The sequence below is a fragment of the Erythrolamprus reginae genome, chromosome 4 (genome assembly GCF_031021105.1).
Source record: "Erythrolamprus reginae isolate rEryReg1 chromosome 4, rEryReg1.hap1, whole genome shotgun sequence".
Classification (NCBI taxonomy): Eukaryota; Metazoa; Chordata; class Lepidosauria; order Squamata; family Dipsadidae; genus Erythrolamprus; species Erythrolamprus reginae.
Window position 1 is genome coordinate 138846694 of NC_091953.1, and position 17177 is coordinate 138863870.

The following is a 17177-nucleotide window of genomic DNA, read 5'->3' on the forward strand; positions in this document are numbered from 1 at the left end:
TCACGGCGGGGGTGGGAGTGGCCGGCGTTCAGTGACCCGTCAGGGGGGCCGAGGCGGGAGGTGACGGCACTCGGCAGGCCTGGAGCCCGAAGGCGCGGAGGAGGAAGAGGAGGGGGAGCAGGTGAGGCCGCTCTCTCTCCCCGACACCGGCCCTGCCGAGACCCCCAGAAAGCGTCGCCAGGCAACCCGGGTCCGGAGCCATGGGCGCGCCTGGATGACGTCGCGGGGCCCCCGCCCCTCCATGGCAGGGTTCCGGGGGGCTGGAGGAAAGATTGCCCCCCTCCCTTGAGCTGTCTGTCTGCCTGTCTATCATCAATCTGTCATCCACCTCCCTCTCATCTCCCTCCACCTGCCTATCTTTCTCTTCTCTCTTCCTATATCTCCTCCCTCCCTCCCTCCTATAGCCTCCCTCTCCTATCTATTCTGTCTTTGGGGTGGAAGAATCCCTGTGTGTGTGTGGGGGGGGGGGGGTATCCAGGTGTGGGTTCCAAGAGCCAGGGGGGCTCCTCCAGCTGACTGCAAGCTGTAGTTGATAGTTGAACAGTTCAAATCTCCCCACCGGCTCCAGGTGGACTCAGCCTTCCCTCCTCCCCAGGTGGGTCCAATGAGACCCCCGATTGTTGGGGGCAAATATTCCTATTCTGTCAACCTCTTAGAGAGGGCTGGAAAAGCCCTGGGGTATATAAGTCTAAATGCTCTTGCTATTCCTCCCATGGTCCCCTCCTCCTCTCTCTCTCTCTCCTCCCAGCCTCTGGCCATGGGCTCCTCCAACCATGGAGACCCCTTGGCAGCAGCAGCTGAGGCAGCTCCCACCCAGGCCCACCCGGAGAAGAAGCCCATCCAGGAAGCTGCTGGCTGCGGCCTGGGACAGCCGCCTCCCAGTCCTGATGGTGGGGCCGGTCGCCCCCGGAGCTTCTGCCAGGCCTGGCTCCTGGCCCCGCTGGAGGACGCCCGGTTCCTCATCTGCTGCACCAACTGGTATTAGCTGCACCCAACGGCCTCCGAAAGGCCCGGCGTCCATCTGGAGGCTCCCAGAGACAGCTCCCGACAGGCTCCAGTTGTGCAGCTCCTATTAAACCACGGGGACTGTCACTGGCCTTACTCACCACAGGCTGTGCTTGTACTCTTTGCCTGGTCAACTTAAATCGCAATTTCCTAATTCCCAGCCAAGTGCTGGTAGTGTATCCAACCTGTTTTGGGGAGTTTTTTGAGATACAAGGGGCTGTGATCATCCAGTGCTTCCTAAAACCACCCGGTGGAGATCCATTCTGCTGCTTTAGTTCTGACTATATTCCACACTGTGCACTTAAGCCTGGTTAGCCTAGCTGAGTAACAGAAAACCCAACTTCCCAGATTCACACATTGCGCTATGTGGGCTATATAAACTCTGGGCTGGGTTTTCACATGGCACACACACACAAAATGCGACTTAACATGTCTTGTGAATGCAGCTATAGTTAGGCTGAGAAATGTAAGATTTCTGTAGGGCAAATATTTAAGACACATCTCTTCCAACACTGGAGTTGTAGACCTGTCTGAAGACTTTTTGCCCTGCAAACAAACCAATAGAGAATAACAGCCAGAGAATGCTCATTTTCTCCCATCTGAGAATAATATGCACCATAAATATGTTCTAAGCTTTATTCAGAACACTCTGAAGAATCTGAGCCTTGCATAAAAAGATTTTTCTCCCTTCATATTTATAAATCTGAGTGGACGATGAATGTATTATTGTAAGTGAGCAATGTAAATCAGCAATGTCATAAAGTATTAAAAAAGTGATTAATGAACGTGTCTGGCCATCTTACTCCCTACACCGCAAATGGTTTTGGAAGCACATGGGCCATTGGAATTACAACCACACCCACCACTGTGTTTCTGAAAACCAGAATTTCAAACAAAGGGTTTGGTTTATAAAATACAAACCACGTGACTGTTCTGGGAAAAGAAATAAAAGCATATTTCAGATATTAACGTTTTATTGTTTTCTTTCCATCAACTTTGCTAGAAGAGATGACATTGAATGAGAGAGAAGAACGGAGCTCTGTGGACAAATACCCTGACTGTCTTTTGTTGACTGAGGCAGTGTGTGTGTCTATACAGAGGTGGCAAGAACACATCAAGAAGGCCTAGTCGTTAATACTTGGTTGTGAGAGCAGCAGGAAATTTCAATACCAGGGGAAGAGCCCCAGAAAGCATCCCGGAAGGCAGCAGTCCACCGTTGGGTCCATCCTGTTGCGGAGAGGAGTACAAGGACCCCTCCATGAAGTCTCCAGACGTTGAGCCGGGAAATGAGCGCAGAGAGGCTCACAAATGAGCCAGGCCACACGGCATTCGAGTAAAGTTGCATAAGCTTCACTAATGTGCTTAATGTTTAGGGGGTGACACGATTGGATTGAGGAAACTATCCGACAGTGGATAAGTGTGCTGTGTAAATGTGAAGAGAGATTTCCAGGCTTTTTGTTCCTTTATATCAGGGCTGTGGACCGGATCCGGGCCGCGGGGTTCTTAAATCTGGCCCCCGGTGCCTCTGCCGGCTAAAACGGGCCCCGTGCAGGCCACCACACAACCAGTTTTTGTCCTCCCTGACCTCTAGCAGCACTCTGCTGGCCAAAAATGGGCCGTGCATCTTCACAGCCTGTTTTCAGCCAGCAGAGTGTTGCTGGAGGCTGGAGAGGCTGAAAACTGGTTGTGCGGGAGCCTCACAATCGCTCCGCAACCTGTTTTGGCCAGCAGAGTCCTGCAACTACAATGCTTGAAGAAATCCTGTTTGACACCCTCGCTACACGGCAATAAAAGACCTAGAACGCCTCCTTTTAATAACCCCCAGTTTGTATTGGTGATTAAGTATGGCTAACATTAAACACAGCTTCTCTCAAACAAATCAACTTTATGATCCATGAAGATGTTTCAAACATCATAGTTAAAATGACTGGATTCACACACACACACACACAGATACTGCTCAGCACAGTGGGAGAAGACAACTTTCGGAGACTTGCTCCTAGCTCACAAAGGATGGTCTTCAACAGCGTAGTAGGAGTATTACAAAAAGTATGTTTAAGACAGTGGGGAGGGGTTGCGCAGAATGCAAATTCTATAGCTTATCACAATGGTATAGCAGACCAAGCCATAAACCAGGTTTACAAACAGACTAGCTTCTTTCAAGTAATAAGTCAAAGCCAAATAATTCCCCAAATGGCTTAAAATGCTTGTGTCAATGACTCCATAAGCCACTGGTCCTCAACCTGGGGGAGGGGGGGTTGTGAAAAAACCATTTCACAGGGTAAAAGACAAATTCCCCTGGTGTTAAGAACTAAAGTTTCTATTCTGGTGCCTTGGAACTTATTTTTTACAACCAACCAATCATGTGTTTACAGTGGGGGTGTCCCTCTGACCTTCCTGCCAATCAGCTTTGAGCTCTGTTGGAAGAATCGGTGCTAGACTTATGGTTGGGTGTCACCACATGAGGAACTGTATTAAGGAGTTGTGGCATTAGAACCACCGCTTTATGGTGGCTTAATGCTTTGTATAGGTTTAGCCAGTTGCAATTAAAGGTGCCAGCTCATTTATTCATTTGTTTATTTAATTTAATTAGTTTAATTCAATTTGTATGCCACCCAACTCCTTAAAAACTGTTACCAACCCACAGGGAAGAATTTTCCATGGCAGGGGGCGACTTCCGGAGCATTCCACGAGCAGATGAGGTAGAAAGAGCGACAGAAGGAGAAGGTGATGTGAGCAGGATTAATGATATTAAGTGTGGTCCCATCTTTGGACAAAAATACGCCCAGTAATTAATTGGGGGAGCAAAGATTCCTGGAACCTTCCCAGGCTGAATGGAAAGAATTCCCAAAACGGCTTCTTGATCTTTGGTGAGAAAAGCTGCGTCACTTGCCAGCTTGTAGCCTCGCGGGCGCAGCCTCCTGGAGGGAGTCGTAGAGACGGATGAGGCGATCGGCCTCTCGCCGGCCGGACAGCAAGGCCCCATGGGTGGTGGAGAAGAAGGCGCGGTGGGTGGCCTCCCCCGCGAAGAGAAGCTGCGGCAGGACCTGCGAGGAGAGAGGGCCAAGGTCATTCCCGGGCCATGGCGAGAGGGGGAACAGCTATCATTCAATCAATCAATCGAAGTACAGTACCCCACCGGACAGCCTGGCAGACAGAAATCTGCTTTGGGGCACTGACCCTAGTCCAAAGCCTGGCTTGGCTTTTTGGGTGCTTTTCCTGGGGCTTCTGAGGTTGTTACACCTGCTTTCTCGATTTATCATTTAATAATTTATTTATTAGTGATATTTATTTATTAGTGATATTTATTAATATTTATTTATTAGTGATATTTATTTATTAGTGATATTTATTTATTAGTGATATTTATTTATTCCTTATATTTATTTATTTGTGATATATATTTATTAATATTTATTTATCAGTAATATTTATTTATTAGTGATGTTGATATGCCGCTCCACTCCAACAGGACTCTGGGCAGCTAACAATAATCACAACTACTAAAAACAGTATAAATTATGACAATAGTAAAAACAGCAAGTAATATAAAATACATAAAAACCATGAACACACTCACCCATTCCTAATCCCAGGCCTGCCGAAAAAGCCAGCCGTTAACGGCTTTCCAGAAGGAGGGTAGGGTGGGGATAGTACGGATCTCTGGAGGCAGTTGGTTCCAAAGGACCGGAGCCACCACAGAGAAGGCCCTTCCTTCCCCGAGGCTCTGCCAGCCGACATTGCTTGGCCGACGGGACCCGGAGAACGCTGATTGTGGGATACGTGAGGCAGGAGACGGTCCCGTAAGCAATCTGTGGGGCCATGTGGGGCTTTATAGGTCATAACCAACACTTGTCAATTGCGTTCGGGGACCAATTGGGAGCCACTTACCTTGGAGCCAGAGGTCTCCTCAGGGAGGGGCTGAGCAAGCCGGTCAATGTCCTCCCCAGAACTCCCTACAGCTATGTAACTGTAGGACCCCCGGGTGTAAGGCTCCCTGTGCCACCGGGATCTCAGAATGTTCTTTGGGGGAGCCAGTTGGGGACGGCCTGATCAAAACAGACACAGGACACACATTTTTTCAATTTCCCCCCTGGACTTCATTCAAATGACACCGTGACTTTCTCTACCAATTTGATAACACCAGGCCCACTAGGAAAATAGCCCAAGGCAAAGCAGCTGGGACTTCCTCCCATCCTCTGTCTGTCTGTCTGTCTATCTATCTATCCATCCATCTATCATCTGTCTGTCTGTCCATCCATCTATCTATCATCCCTATCTCTCTATTATCTGTCTGTCTGTCTGTCTGTCTAATATATGCTGCCCAACTACCGAAGGACCCTGTGCAGCCTCCACCAGATGAAAACAAACTCTAAAACAGTAAAAAAACATCCATTAATAAAACCCCTATTAAAATGCACATACACTAAGAGTCCTCATTCATGCCTGGATAATTTAATAGATAATGATAGTAATACCAAGGCAGGTTCCACATCTGCCAGCACTTGCCCAGGAAAACCACCTACCTGTTGCTTTACGAAATATTTGAGTCAAGGTTGTAAGAACTTCAGAATCTGACAAGGTTTCCATAAATTCAGATTCTCTCCCAGCGATGAATCCGCAAAGGACGTGGCCGTGCCTGTACATTCAAAGAGAAGAGGGGGAAAACGATGCGAAGTGAGTCCCCACAAAAGGTGCTTTTTTCCAAAAAGAAACTGGACTTTGGGGTTTGCTTTTCTCTCTTTGAAAGAAATCCGCTCCTCATCCAATAAACCTCTTTAAGTTCCCACCCGACAGGTGAACAGCAAATTAATTTCATAATAAATAAATTCAATTTCTCCTCCGAGTTGTAAGTTAAGATCTATAGTAAAAAATAACATCAGCAGATGGAGAGCAACTCTGCAAAGCTTGCAAACATCTTCATGGGTTACAGAGTATTGTAACTTGTTCGCTGTTCCTGTTTCTGCTTTGAGATTATTTTGTTTATTATTTTATTTCATTGTTTTGTCAAGTACATATTGGTGGTATACAAAGATATAACAATGTTTATATACATGATGCTAGTAAGAGGGAAACATCAGGATAGGGTGCAGTTATACACTAGGGTGCACTGATACACACCCCTTACTGACCTCTGAGGAATCGGGAGAGGTCAACAGTGGAGAGTCTAAGGGCAAAGTTTGGAGGGTTAGGTGAAGATACTACAGTCAGGTAGTGAGTTCCATGCATCAACTACTCGGTTACTCATATTTCCTGCAGTCGAATTTAGAGCGGTTTACTTTAAGTTTGTATCTGTTGTGTGCTCATGTGTTGTGGTTGAAGCTGAAGTAGTGGTTGACAGGAAGGATGTTGCAGCAGAGGATTTTGTGGGCTGTGCTTAGGTTGTGTTTAAGATGACGTAATTCTATGCTTTCTAAACCTAGGATTGTAAGTGTAGTTGTGTAGGATGTTCTGTTGCAAGTGGAGAAGTGAAGGGCTCTTCTACTAAAGTATCTCTGGACATTTTCTAGAGTGTTTATCTAGTGTGGGTTCCAGGCCTATGAGCTCTATTCAAGGAGTAGTCTTGGCGAAAGCTTTGTATGCTCTGGCTAGGAGTGTGAGATAACTGGAGCAGAATCTACGTAGGGTTTGGTGAACAACTCTTGAAGCCTTTTGGGCGATTCAATGCATGATGATCAAAGTTTTTCTCCCACCAGAGCTTTGCTTCCTGAGAATCCCTTATCTCTATCTATCTATCTATCTATCTATCTATCTATCTATCTATCTATCTATCTATCTATCTATCTATCCATCCATCCATCCATCCATCCCTCTCTCTCTCTATCTATCTATCTCTCTATCTATTTTGTTTAGTTTTTAAAACTTTAAAAACATCACAATGGTTTAATGATACAGATCTTTGCCTGTTTTCTTACATTTCTTACATTCCATCTATATAATTATATACCGTACATTTTAATTTGTTTATCTATTTCTCATTTTTCATATGTCCTTTCACATTTTATCACATAACTTTGCTTCCATTTTTATTCCAATTATTCCAAATCTCATAATGTTCTTAATTACGTGATCCTTTCATCTCCATTGTCCTCACGCCCATTTCCACGCATCTGTGGATATTGTTTTCTGGCAGAATCCCATTTCACCCCCCCCTCTCTTCCCCTCACCTCTCAGGGGGCTGGAGGACAACATAGCCAGCGATCTTCTGGAACCAGGTGTTTCTCAGATCAGAAGGACGCTCCTCAAGAGGTGACTTGTTTTCCCACACCACCTCAACTATTTCAGTGTCTGGCTTCCAGAACGGTTGTTCAAATTCCAAAATAATTTTGTTGGACGTCCCAAAACCCAAACGTTGTATTGCTTCCAGCTTCTGGGGTGGGAGCGGAGGGCAGAAAAGGGACTCCTGGTGTTCTTTGAGGAAACCTTACAAAGAGGGGAATGAGGAGACCACACGTCAGAGCAACCCAGAATCTGAGGGAAAGGTCTGCCATAAATACTGAATACATTTATTGAGGCTGCATTGCAGAATAAGGCAGGAGCTGAAACTCAGGAAATACAAGGATCCACTCTCTCTCTGGGAGAGGTTTAGGATCCATTAGTTAGGAAGTCCAGAGAAATATGACTTTAGCAACAGAGTAATCAATGCCCGACTCTGTGGTTTCTACTCCCAATCTCAAAACCTTTAACCTTAGATTATCTACAATGGGCCTCTCCCCCCTTCTAAGAGGTCTGGGAGGGGCCTGCATAAGCCCACCATTCGTGCCTACCGTCCCATTACTTTTTTAATGTTATGCTTATACAAATTACCATCCTATAATTGTTTGACAAATAAACAAACAAACAAACAAATAAATAATATCAAAAATAAGAGTGAATTAAGAAGAGTTAAGAGTGGTCTGCTGCAGGGATGGCCTGGTGCGCAGTCCCAGTTGGAGAAACAGAGATGCGCCCACATCTCCATGTTCCTGCCGTGCACCTGTGCAATATTCAGTTACTGCGCATGTGCAGAAAGCGAAATCTCACATGAGGACACTTGTGCGTGAGAGATTTTTGCTTCCGTGCATGTACAAAAGCAAAGACATCACCAAAAATGGACGAAATGTCGCACATGAGCATTCTCACCCGAAGCCGGCATGCGCACCCACGCCGGTTGCCGGGAGCGGCCCAAGAGTGCTGGCAATGGGCTGACTGCTTGCAAACCAGGCCGCCACACCCTGACCAGGTAGGAAAAGTAAATCTGTCGTGTCGTCGTGCGGAGAAACATTGACCCAAAGTGGCCACGTGCAGAGTACGCATTTGCGGAAACTAGCCTGTGTTGTGGCCAAGGAGCAAACCAGTCCAGCCAGGCCACCCACCCACCCAGACAGACAGCCACAGACCACCAGAAATGGAGGTGGAGTCTTCAATGAAACACAGCAGCAGTAGGAAGTGGTGGAAAAATATATTCACTTCTTTATACTACTACTACTACTACTGTCTGTACTATACATGCAATAAACTAGTATCTTACTAGTCTCTTGCTACAACTATATCTATCTATCTATCTATCTATCTATCTATCTATCTATCTATCTATCTATCTATCTATCTATCTATCTATCTATCTATCTATCAGATTTGTATGCCACCCCTCTCCGTAGACTCGGGGCGGATAACAACAATAATATGACAATATAAACAAATCTAATATTTAAGTTAATTTAAAAACCCTATTTAGCTCAATAACTCACAGGAACCAGCTTTTACAGCGTTGCAGCTTCTTCAAAGCAAACTTCCACAAATAGCAACAGCACACAGCTAACAGCGAACAGACAGAGAGAGAAAGAAAGAGCAGGGAGCTCTGGCCTAGTTAAATGCTTTTCACATAATTGCTAGGTTGCTGCAGGCTCAACCGCCTCTGAATGACTCAGAATTCTCACCTGACACCTACTTTCTGCATTATGATATTACCCAGGGGTTTTTAATTCCCGACACACAGCGCCACCGAGATTTACCTAAAGGCACCGTAATGATGACGTGGTCTGCCAAGAACGTCTCTCCGTCTTCGCATTCCACCTGCACGCCAAAGAGTCGACCCGCGGCGCCTTCCTCCGACTCCGGCCTTCCCCAGTGGATGGTCTTCACCGGCTTATTAAACCGCACTGTCCCTTCGGGTAGAGACGCCAGGAGGTGGTCCGTGAGGCCTTGGTAACCGCTGGGAGGGACACACACAGAAAAGTGGGCAGACTGAAATGGACTCTGCTCACCAGGTATTCATCTGGCTAGCATCCTTAGTCCGGTCAGCTTCAGCACATTATTTTATCCCTGGTTAAGGGCTTTAAAAAAACCTTATTTGGAGAGAGTAACAATGAAGGAGCTTGCAAGGCAGTAAGAGCTGGAAATATCATTAGCACCTGGAAAGAAACATTTGGAGGAAGTGGAGCAATGAAAAACCCCCTGCAAAGACTTAGGGCTTGGAAAACATTCTTTGGGGAGAGTAACAATGAAAGAGGCTGCAAGGGAAGAGCTGGGAACATCGTTAGCACCTGGTTAGGGCTGAAAAAACAGCTACATTCAGAAAGTAAGACACACCCAAATGATCAGCCTCTTTTAGGGAGGAGAAAAGAGTGTCTTATACTCTGACTAATACGGTAATTGCAGCCCTGGCCCTTAAAGCAACATTGTGCTAATTCTCTTAACCATACGTTGCCGGCTTAAGTTATATTTTGGAAAAAACCAACTGGGCAACTCTATGGAACTGAGGGAACTCACTTGGGGAAAGTGCAGTCCAGGCCAGGAAGCATGGTGTACTCCCCAAAGGGCCCCAGCGCCAGGTCATCCAGGCTGTCGGTGGCATTCACACAACACTCCATGTTGAAGCAAGAGTGCAGGAGGGCCAACTTGAGGCACCTGTCCCCCTCTGCCTCCTCCGAGGATTCCTCCAGCATCCGGGTGATGGCCCCTTTCAGGAACTGCCCCACACTGGGCACTGGCGGTGGGTCGACGTCCATGAAGCCGCGGGCTTCCTCCAGGAGGCCCGAGAAGAAGGTCCCCACGGACTCCACCAGCCGGGGGCTCAGCTCCCGGCCCTGGCTGCCATAGCAGGCGAAGGGCCCCGTCGGATGCCCATACACCTCCGCCTGCTGGTTCTCTTCCGACAGAGCCTCTGGGCTGAGCAGTCCGGCCTCCGAGGCCAGCTGGAAGACGGGGTTCCCCTTGGAGGGGCCGTGGATCCATTGCGCCCCCACCTCCACCTGGCTTTTCCCTGGGGGAGAAAGAGAGAGAGGCCCTCAGTGGCCCTGCAGGGGGTGGAGGGCAGCCCTGCCGGTGTTTTCTGCTGGTCATCACTGGCTGCCAGCAGTTGGGCAGATAGAATCTCCCCACGGGCTCCAGGTGGACTCGGCCTTCTGTCCTTCCAGGGGGGGGCAAGCGAGGACCCAGACGGTTGGGGGCAAGAGGCTGAGTCTCTCTGTGAAGAACTTAGAGAGGGCTGGAGAAGCACTGGGAAGCGATAGATAAGTAAATTCTTTGTATGTCCCATCCCATTTGGCTAATAAATAATTCTCTTCTGCTCTGTTTATTCTATTCTATTCTAATTCTATTCTATAAGATTCTACTGTATTTACTCTACTCTAATTGTATTCTGTTCTAATTCTACTCTACTTATTCTATTCTACTCTAATTTTATTCAATTCTATATAATATTCCACTCTATTCATTCTACTCTAGTTTACTCTACTCTACTCTCCTATTTCTGTTCTACTCTATAGTCTATTTATTCTATTGCACAGTGCTTTAATTCTCTACTACTGTAATTCTAAAACATTGCACTCTGTTCATTCTACTCTACTCAGTTCTATTCTAGTCTTCCAATATTCTATTATATGGTGTAATATACTACTATGTTTATCTTACTCTCCTCCTACTCGGCCCTCCTGCCGTACAGTCCCTCTTCCATCTCCCCAAGAGGCAGAGTTGGCGGAGGGGCTGCCCGGTGCTGGCCCCCCCTCCCAGCTTCCTCCCCCCGCACCTCCCCCCCCCCCGATAACCTCCCAGCCCCCGGTTGGAGTGGCGGCCTCTGCCCGGGAAGCGCCCCCTCCGCCCCTTACCCGCCCCCCCCCGGGGCCCCTCTCTCACCGAAGCGGGTGGTGCGGATGCGACCCCCGGCGCGGCCCGAGGCCTCCAGCAGGCGCAGGGGGGCGAAGCGCCCGGAGGCCCCGAGCAGCCGCTCCGCCGCCCCCAGGCCCGCCGCCCCCGCGCCCACCACCACCACCACCGACCGCGGTCCGCCCAGGCCCGCCATCACGCCCGCTCGGCCCTGCCGGGAAGGAGGCTCGGGCGCCGCCACCAGGCCCGGGCGGGGCGGGGCGGGGAGGCGGAGAGGCGGTGGGAGAGGCGGGCGGGCCGCAGGGGGAGCGCAGGCCTCGCGGAGCGAGAGAGCGGCAGGCGGGGCTGGAGGGTTGGGAGACCGGGGTAAAGTAAAGGGAAACAAGGGAAGACAATGCAAAAGAATAAACCAGAAAGAAGGCAGGTCGTGTTAGCTGGTTAGGCCTTTTGTTTGATGTTTTGCAGTTTATAGAGTTCTATTTCCCTTCTTTTTATGGGTTTGTAATCTACCCTGTTGTAAGCCGCCCTGAGCCCTTCAGGATTCAGCGGCAGAGAAGTCGAATTAAATAAATAGAGAGATAAATAAATCCCAGCTTCTGGCCCCGTCTCTGGCTGCCTTTTGCAAGAAGACAAAGCAGCACAGGAACCACGACTACCACTACGACTGACAACAACAGCAACAGAGTTGGAAGGGGCCTTGGAGGTCTTCTAGTTCAGCCCCCTGCTTGGACAGCAAAGCCTCCACTACTCCAGACAGATGGTGAACCAACATCATTTTTAAAACTTCCAGTGTTGGGGCATTCCCAACTTCTGGTGGCAGGCTGTTCCACAGATTCATTGTTGTAACTGTCAGGAAATTTCTCCTTAGTTCTAAGTTGCTTCTCTCCTTGATTAGTTTCCACCCCTTGCTTCTTGTTCTACCCTCAGGTGCTTTGGAGAATAGCTTGACTCCCTCTTCTTTGGGGCAACCCTGAGATACTGGAAGGCTGCTGTCCTGTCTCCCTTGGTTCTTCTTTTCATTAAACCAGCCATGTCCAGTTCCTGCAACCCTTCTTCATAGGTTTTAGCCTCCAGTCCCCTGATCCTCTTTGCTGCTCTTCTCTGCACTTTTCTAGTCTCAACATCCTGTTCACATCGTGGTTACCAAAACTGAATGCAAATATTCCAAGTGTGGCCTTCTTACCAAGGCCTTGTAAAGTGGTATTAAGACTTGATTCTCTCCCTCTGTTGATGCAGCCTAGAACTGTGTTGGCTTTTTCTGGCAGCTGCTGCACACGACTGGCTCATATTTAAATGGTCGTCCAAGATCTTGAGCAATGGACCACGTATACTGTATCTGGTTTTTGTTGCCTAAATGTAGAACCTGACTTTTTTCACCGTTGAATTTCATTTTGTTGGATAGTGTCCAGGTTTGTCAAGAGCCTTCTGTATTTTGTGTCTCTCTTCTGGAGTGTTGGCTGTTCCTGCCAGTTTGGTGTCATCTGCCAATTGGATGAGTTCCCCCTCTGTCCCCTCGGCCAAGTCACTGATGGAGATGTTGGGGAGCCCTGGGCCTGAAGCAGGGCCTTGGGGGTCTCCACCGCATGCCACATTTTCCTGGGCCAATCTGGACCTGGGTGGCTTCCAGGAGTTCAGGCTGCCAGGTGCAATGCAGGCCAGGTGTTCCAGGTATCTGGACTCTGCTTTGGGGTCCAGGTCACTGGCCCTTTTATGCTGCTCACCTCTGGACTCTGGATCCTTCTACTTGGATTTTATTTTATTGCCCACCTCTCCTTCTGGACCTTGGCCTTGTTGCGTTAATGATTCTGCCTCCTGGACTCCCAATGGTTTTTCTAAGAGTTCTTCCACCGGGACAGATTCACACCTTGAACCAGTGCACCCCATAGACCAGGGCTTCTCAACCTTCTCCTGCTTTCCAAGACACTTAAATAACTAAATAATATGGGCTGATTTTGCTGGTGCTGAAACCTTTGGGCCATGACATTCTGGTTTATCTGAGCTACAGAGGCGCCCCAAGAGAACAGAGCATTATCAAGGCGTGCAATTATGAGGGTGTTGGAGGGGAGGAAAGGGGGCAACGGGGTGAGCCCAAGGGTCGCAGAGGGAGAGACGGGATTCCTTTCTAATCCTGGCCATAAATAATTCCCCAGGGAGTTGCTGTGTTTGTCTTTGCACTAAAAATAATCCCACAGTTCTCTCAAAGGGCAATAAATCTATTCGTACATGGCACTATTGTCTGGGGAGAGAAGGTTTTAAAAGGGGAGGAGGGAAACAGTGGGGGGGACTTAAAACAGGGGTGAGGGTTGAGGAGTGTGGGAAGGAGCCAGCAATGTAACCTGGCAAGGCCCCGTGTGATATTTGGCTGCGGAAGGAGCGATTTTGAGAGCAGAGATTGCGGATTCTGCCTGATGAATGGGTGGGAGGTGGGAGGAGAAAAGGGGCTTGGCTGGAGCTTGACCAGCCGGATTCAGAGGGCCTGGAACCGAATCCTGCCCCGGGGGAGAGCAGAAGCCTGGGCAAGGGGGGTGAGCCTTCAAGGGGGCCAATGCAAAAAATCCGGAAGTTACTTATTTACTAATTTATCTAAGAATGAATTTATTAGCTACTAATAGCTTACTTTTTCATATATTAATAAATTCTACTATTAATAACTAATAATGTATTCCTGCAATCGAATGGAACTATAATGAGAAGGTTTATATGTTCACGATATGAAAATCTGCAAACAATTTAGAAACATGTAAGTAAAAACAACTGAGTAAAGAGAGAGCGAGGTCATCTCTCTTGTTTTTATTGTTGTGTGTTTATATGTTCTTGAATGTAATGTACTGTATATATTTGTGAATAAAACTCCTTTTTCTAATTAAAAAAAATTCAGGAAGATTTATTATTTATTCGTTTATTTATTATCTGGATTTCTGGGTTTCCTTTCTCCTGGGCACTCGCGGCGCCTTACGGCCACTGACGGTTGGCTCCTCCTTGGCGCTACTGGTGTGCCTTCCGAGGTGGTCGTGGGCATGCGCATCTCTGGCGTGTGGGCGCCTCCTTGGGCCGAGATTCAGCTTCTATACATGCACAGCAAGCGAAATCTTGCAGGAGGACAAAAATCAATGATTTTTGATGATATTTTGGCTCCCGGCATGTGCAAAAGCAAAAAATCGGTGAAAATCATCAAAATCTCGCTTGCACAAGCATCCTCACGTGGGATTTCACTTGCTGCGCATGTGCCTGAGCCAAATCTCCCACGGGGGCACAGGGTGTGTGTGTGTGTGTGTCAGGGATACGCCATTGCGCGCACATCTCGGATTTCCTTGCAGGGTCAGCGCACCGGAGAGCATAGCCTGGAAGCCATTACAGCTCACAGCATAAAAAGAATACAAAACATTCCTAAAAGCTGCACTTGGAAACCCAAACGTTCAAAACCTGATCTTTAAAAAACGCAGCGTTAAAACCATCCATCCGACTTCATCTCCTCCCAGCCACACTATTCGGCCGGAGCAGAGGGTCAGTGCTCAACGGTCCAAGGCGTGCTGGCAAAGGCATGTTTTTAAAACCTTTCAAAAGGCCAGGAGGGTGGGGGCGGCGCAAATCTCTGGGGGGAGCTGATTCCAGAGGGCCAGGGCCACCACAGAGGAGGCCCTTCCCCTCAGCCCCGTGGCTGACGGGACCTGGAGAAGGCCGACTGTGGGGTCTGACCGATTGCTGGGATACATGAGGCAGGAGACGATAATTAATAATAATTTAATGATTTATTAGACTCGTATGCTGCCCCTCTCTGAAGACTCGAAGACGATCCCTCAAATATTCTGGCCCGATGCCATGTAGAGCATTATAGGTCATGACCAACTTGCTTTTGGAGACCGATCGGTAGCCAGTGCAGCTCACAGGGCGATGGGGATACATGGCTATACCTCGGTAGGTGCGTTTTGGACCGGTCTCCAAACGTTCTTCAAAGGCAGCCCCATGCACAGAGCACACTGCAGTCATGGAGCCGCGAGGTGATGAGGGAGGATGAGAAGAGATGCCCTGTCCAGAGAGGGCCACAACTGGTGCACAAGGTGAACCTGTGCAAATGCCTCCCCCCTCACCACAGCTGAGAGATGTGGTTCTAACCTCAGCTGTGGGTCAAAGAAGACTCCTGAATTGCGGACCTTCTCTGAGGGGGGCAATAGTTCCCCCACCCCCAGGGTGATGGACAGACAGGTGGAATTGTCCCTGGGAGGCAGAACCCCGAGCCGCTCCGTCTTGTCGGGGTTGGTCTGGAGCCTGTGGACACCCATCCGGACCCTAAGATCCACGTGAAGTCCCCATTCTAGCTCTCTACCCCAGTGCACAGAGTAGAGGAAGTAAGGGTTTAGCAAGAGTAAAGCTCCCTTCAACTGAAGCTTGACTTTGAGTGACTTCATGGGCATCCAATTATCCTTATTTATTTAGGATTAGAGCCCACTTCAATGCAATCGGTTCTAAGTGACGCAGGCTACAGTAAAAAGGATTAAAACGGTAAAACCCGGCGAACATAACAATAACATTCTCTCCCTCGTCCCAGCCTGCCAGAGAGCTGCAAATCCCCAAATTGATGCAATCTTGTTAGCTGGAGGCAGGAGAGGCTCCAGACGCCAGAATTGCCTACACACCAAGATGGAAGGACCCACAGACACCCATCGAAAAGGAGATGATTAAAAAAAAATATGACTGTGCAGAAATGGACCGATTAACGATGGAACTGAACGACCAGAAGGACTTGGACTACTATTCCACTTGGACAAAACGGTATAAATGGACACAAGAAAAGAAATGCAAAAGAACAGTCAGAGAAAGAAAGAATTTCAAAAATGGTTGTGTATACAATGTATAAATACATAATATATTGATATGAAGGTAAATACCATATTTTTGGAATATAAGACGCACCTTCCCCCCCTAAAAGAGGCTGATAATTTGGGTGCATCTTATACTCTGAATGTAGCTTGTTTTTACAGCCCTAACCAGGTGCTAACGACCTTCCCAGCTCTCGACTTGCAGGCTCTTTCATGGTTCCTCTCTGTAAAGAATATTTTCCAAGCCCTGAGTCTTTGCAGGGTTTTTTCCATTGCTTTATTTGCTCTGAATGTTTCTTTCCAGGTGCTAACGATGTTCCCAGTTCTTTCCAGCTTGCAAGATCTTTCATTGTTACTCTCTGCTAAAAATGTTTTCCAAGCCCCTAAGTCTTTGCAGGGTTTTTTCCATTGCTCTAACTTGCTCTGAATGTTTCTTTCCAGCCCAAACCAGGTGCTCACAATGTTCCCAGCTCTTACCGTCTTGCAAGCTCTTTCATTGTTACTCTCTCTGAATAAAGTTTTTTTAAAGCCTTTAACCAGGGGGAAAAATAATGTGCTGAAACTGACCAGACTATGGACGCTAACCAGATGAATGCCTTCTAAGCAGATTCTTTTCCCAAAACCTAAGGTGCGTCTTATACTCTGAAAAATACGGTATATGGATGTTGACCCACCTGAACATATTAAGATGTGAATATTTAAAAAATCAATAAACGATGTGTGGAAAGAAAGGAAGGAAGGAAGGAAAGGAAAGGAGAGGAGGGAGGGAGGAATGAATGAATGAATAAAAGAAAGAAAGAAAGAAAGGAGAGAAAGAAAGAAAGAAAGGAGAGAAAGAAAGAAAGAAAGGAGAGAAAGAAAGAAAGAAAGAAAGAAATAAAGAAAGAAAGAAAGAAATGCTCATATAAGACAGGCACAACCTATTTCCCAAAGCACCAGACGGGGGAGAAGGAATATTGGACGGGGGATCATGAAAGAGAGGAAGCAAGGAGGCCCTTCCTCCCCGTGAGAACAGCCACTCGGCGGAGCTGCCTGCTCCAAGCGCAGCAGCCTCCCCAGCTATTTAGCAGCGTTCTGGGCCAGGAGCCTTAAGCCCCCGTTTGCTCCCATAGCAATTAATCTGCCGGGTTCTGGCAGAGGCATTGGGTAGATTTGCCCTGCGCTGCGGTGCCACCCAAAGAGCCTCTGGCCTTAATGGAGGTGCTTGTCCGGCTCGGTAATCATTAATTGCCCTCTGGAATAAAGCGGGATAAATGGCAGCACTCAGGA

General features: G+C 47.9%; 1 protein-coding gene and 1 long non-coding RNA gene across 3 annotated transcripts; one reads left to right on the forward strand and one right to left on the reverse strand.

Annotated features, from left to right (window-relative positions):
- The first annotated feature begins 7 nt into the window (after positions 1–7).
- LOC139167043 (uncharacterized) lies at positions 8–1970 on the forward strand. The gene is made up of 2 exons (XR_011559072.1): positions 8–121; positions 749–1970. It is a non-coding gene; the product is annotated as an uncharacterized lncRNA (long non-coding RNA).
- A 1598-nt stretch (positions 1971–3568) lies between these two features.
- Positions 3569–11334, reverse strand: PAOX (polyamine oxidase). Of its 2 annotated transcripts, XM_070751466.1 has the most exons (8): positions 11122–11334; positions 9757–10249; positions 9000–9199; positions 7173–7428; positions 5532–5644; positions 4897–5054; positions 4586–4817; positions 3569–4052 (listed from the first exon to the last, which is right to left on the reverse strand). In XM_070751466.1, exons 1-7 carry the CDS (start codon positions 11285–11287, stop codon positions 4623–4625), a joined length of 1581 nt encoding a protein of 526 aa, XP_070607567.1. In that variant the 5' UTR covers positions 11288–11334; the 3' UTR covers positions 3569–4052; positions 4586–4622. The 2 variants fall into 2 exon arrangements, with proteins under 2 accessions (XP_070607567.1, XP_070607566.1); XM_070751465.1 differs by lacking the exon at positions 4586–4817 and having other exon boundaries at positions 11122–11304.
- Between the last annotated feature and the right edge of the window lie 5843 nt (positions 11335–17177).

Bases quoted from the DNA above. Each gene is read 5' to 3' on its own strand.
- PAOX (XM_070751466.1), bottom strand. From the start codon at position 11,287: ATGGCGGGCCTGGGCGGACCGCGGTCGGTGGTGGTGGTGGTGGGCGCG. The intron at 9,200-9,756 runs GTGAGTTCCCTC...TGTCCCTCCCAG, and splicing joins CTGGACTGCACTTTCCCCAA to CGGTTACCAAGGCCTCACGG. The intron at 4,818-4,896 runs GTAAGTGGCTCC...ATGGCCCCACAG, and splicing joins AGGAGACCTCTGGCTCCAAG to ATTGCTTACGGGACCGTCTC.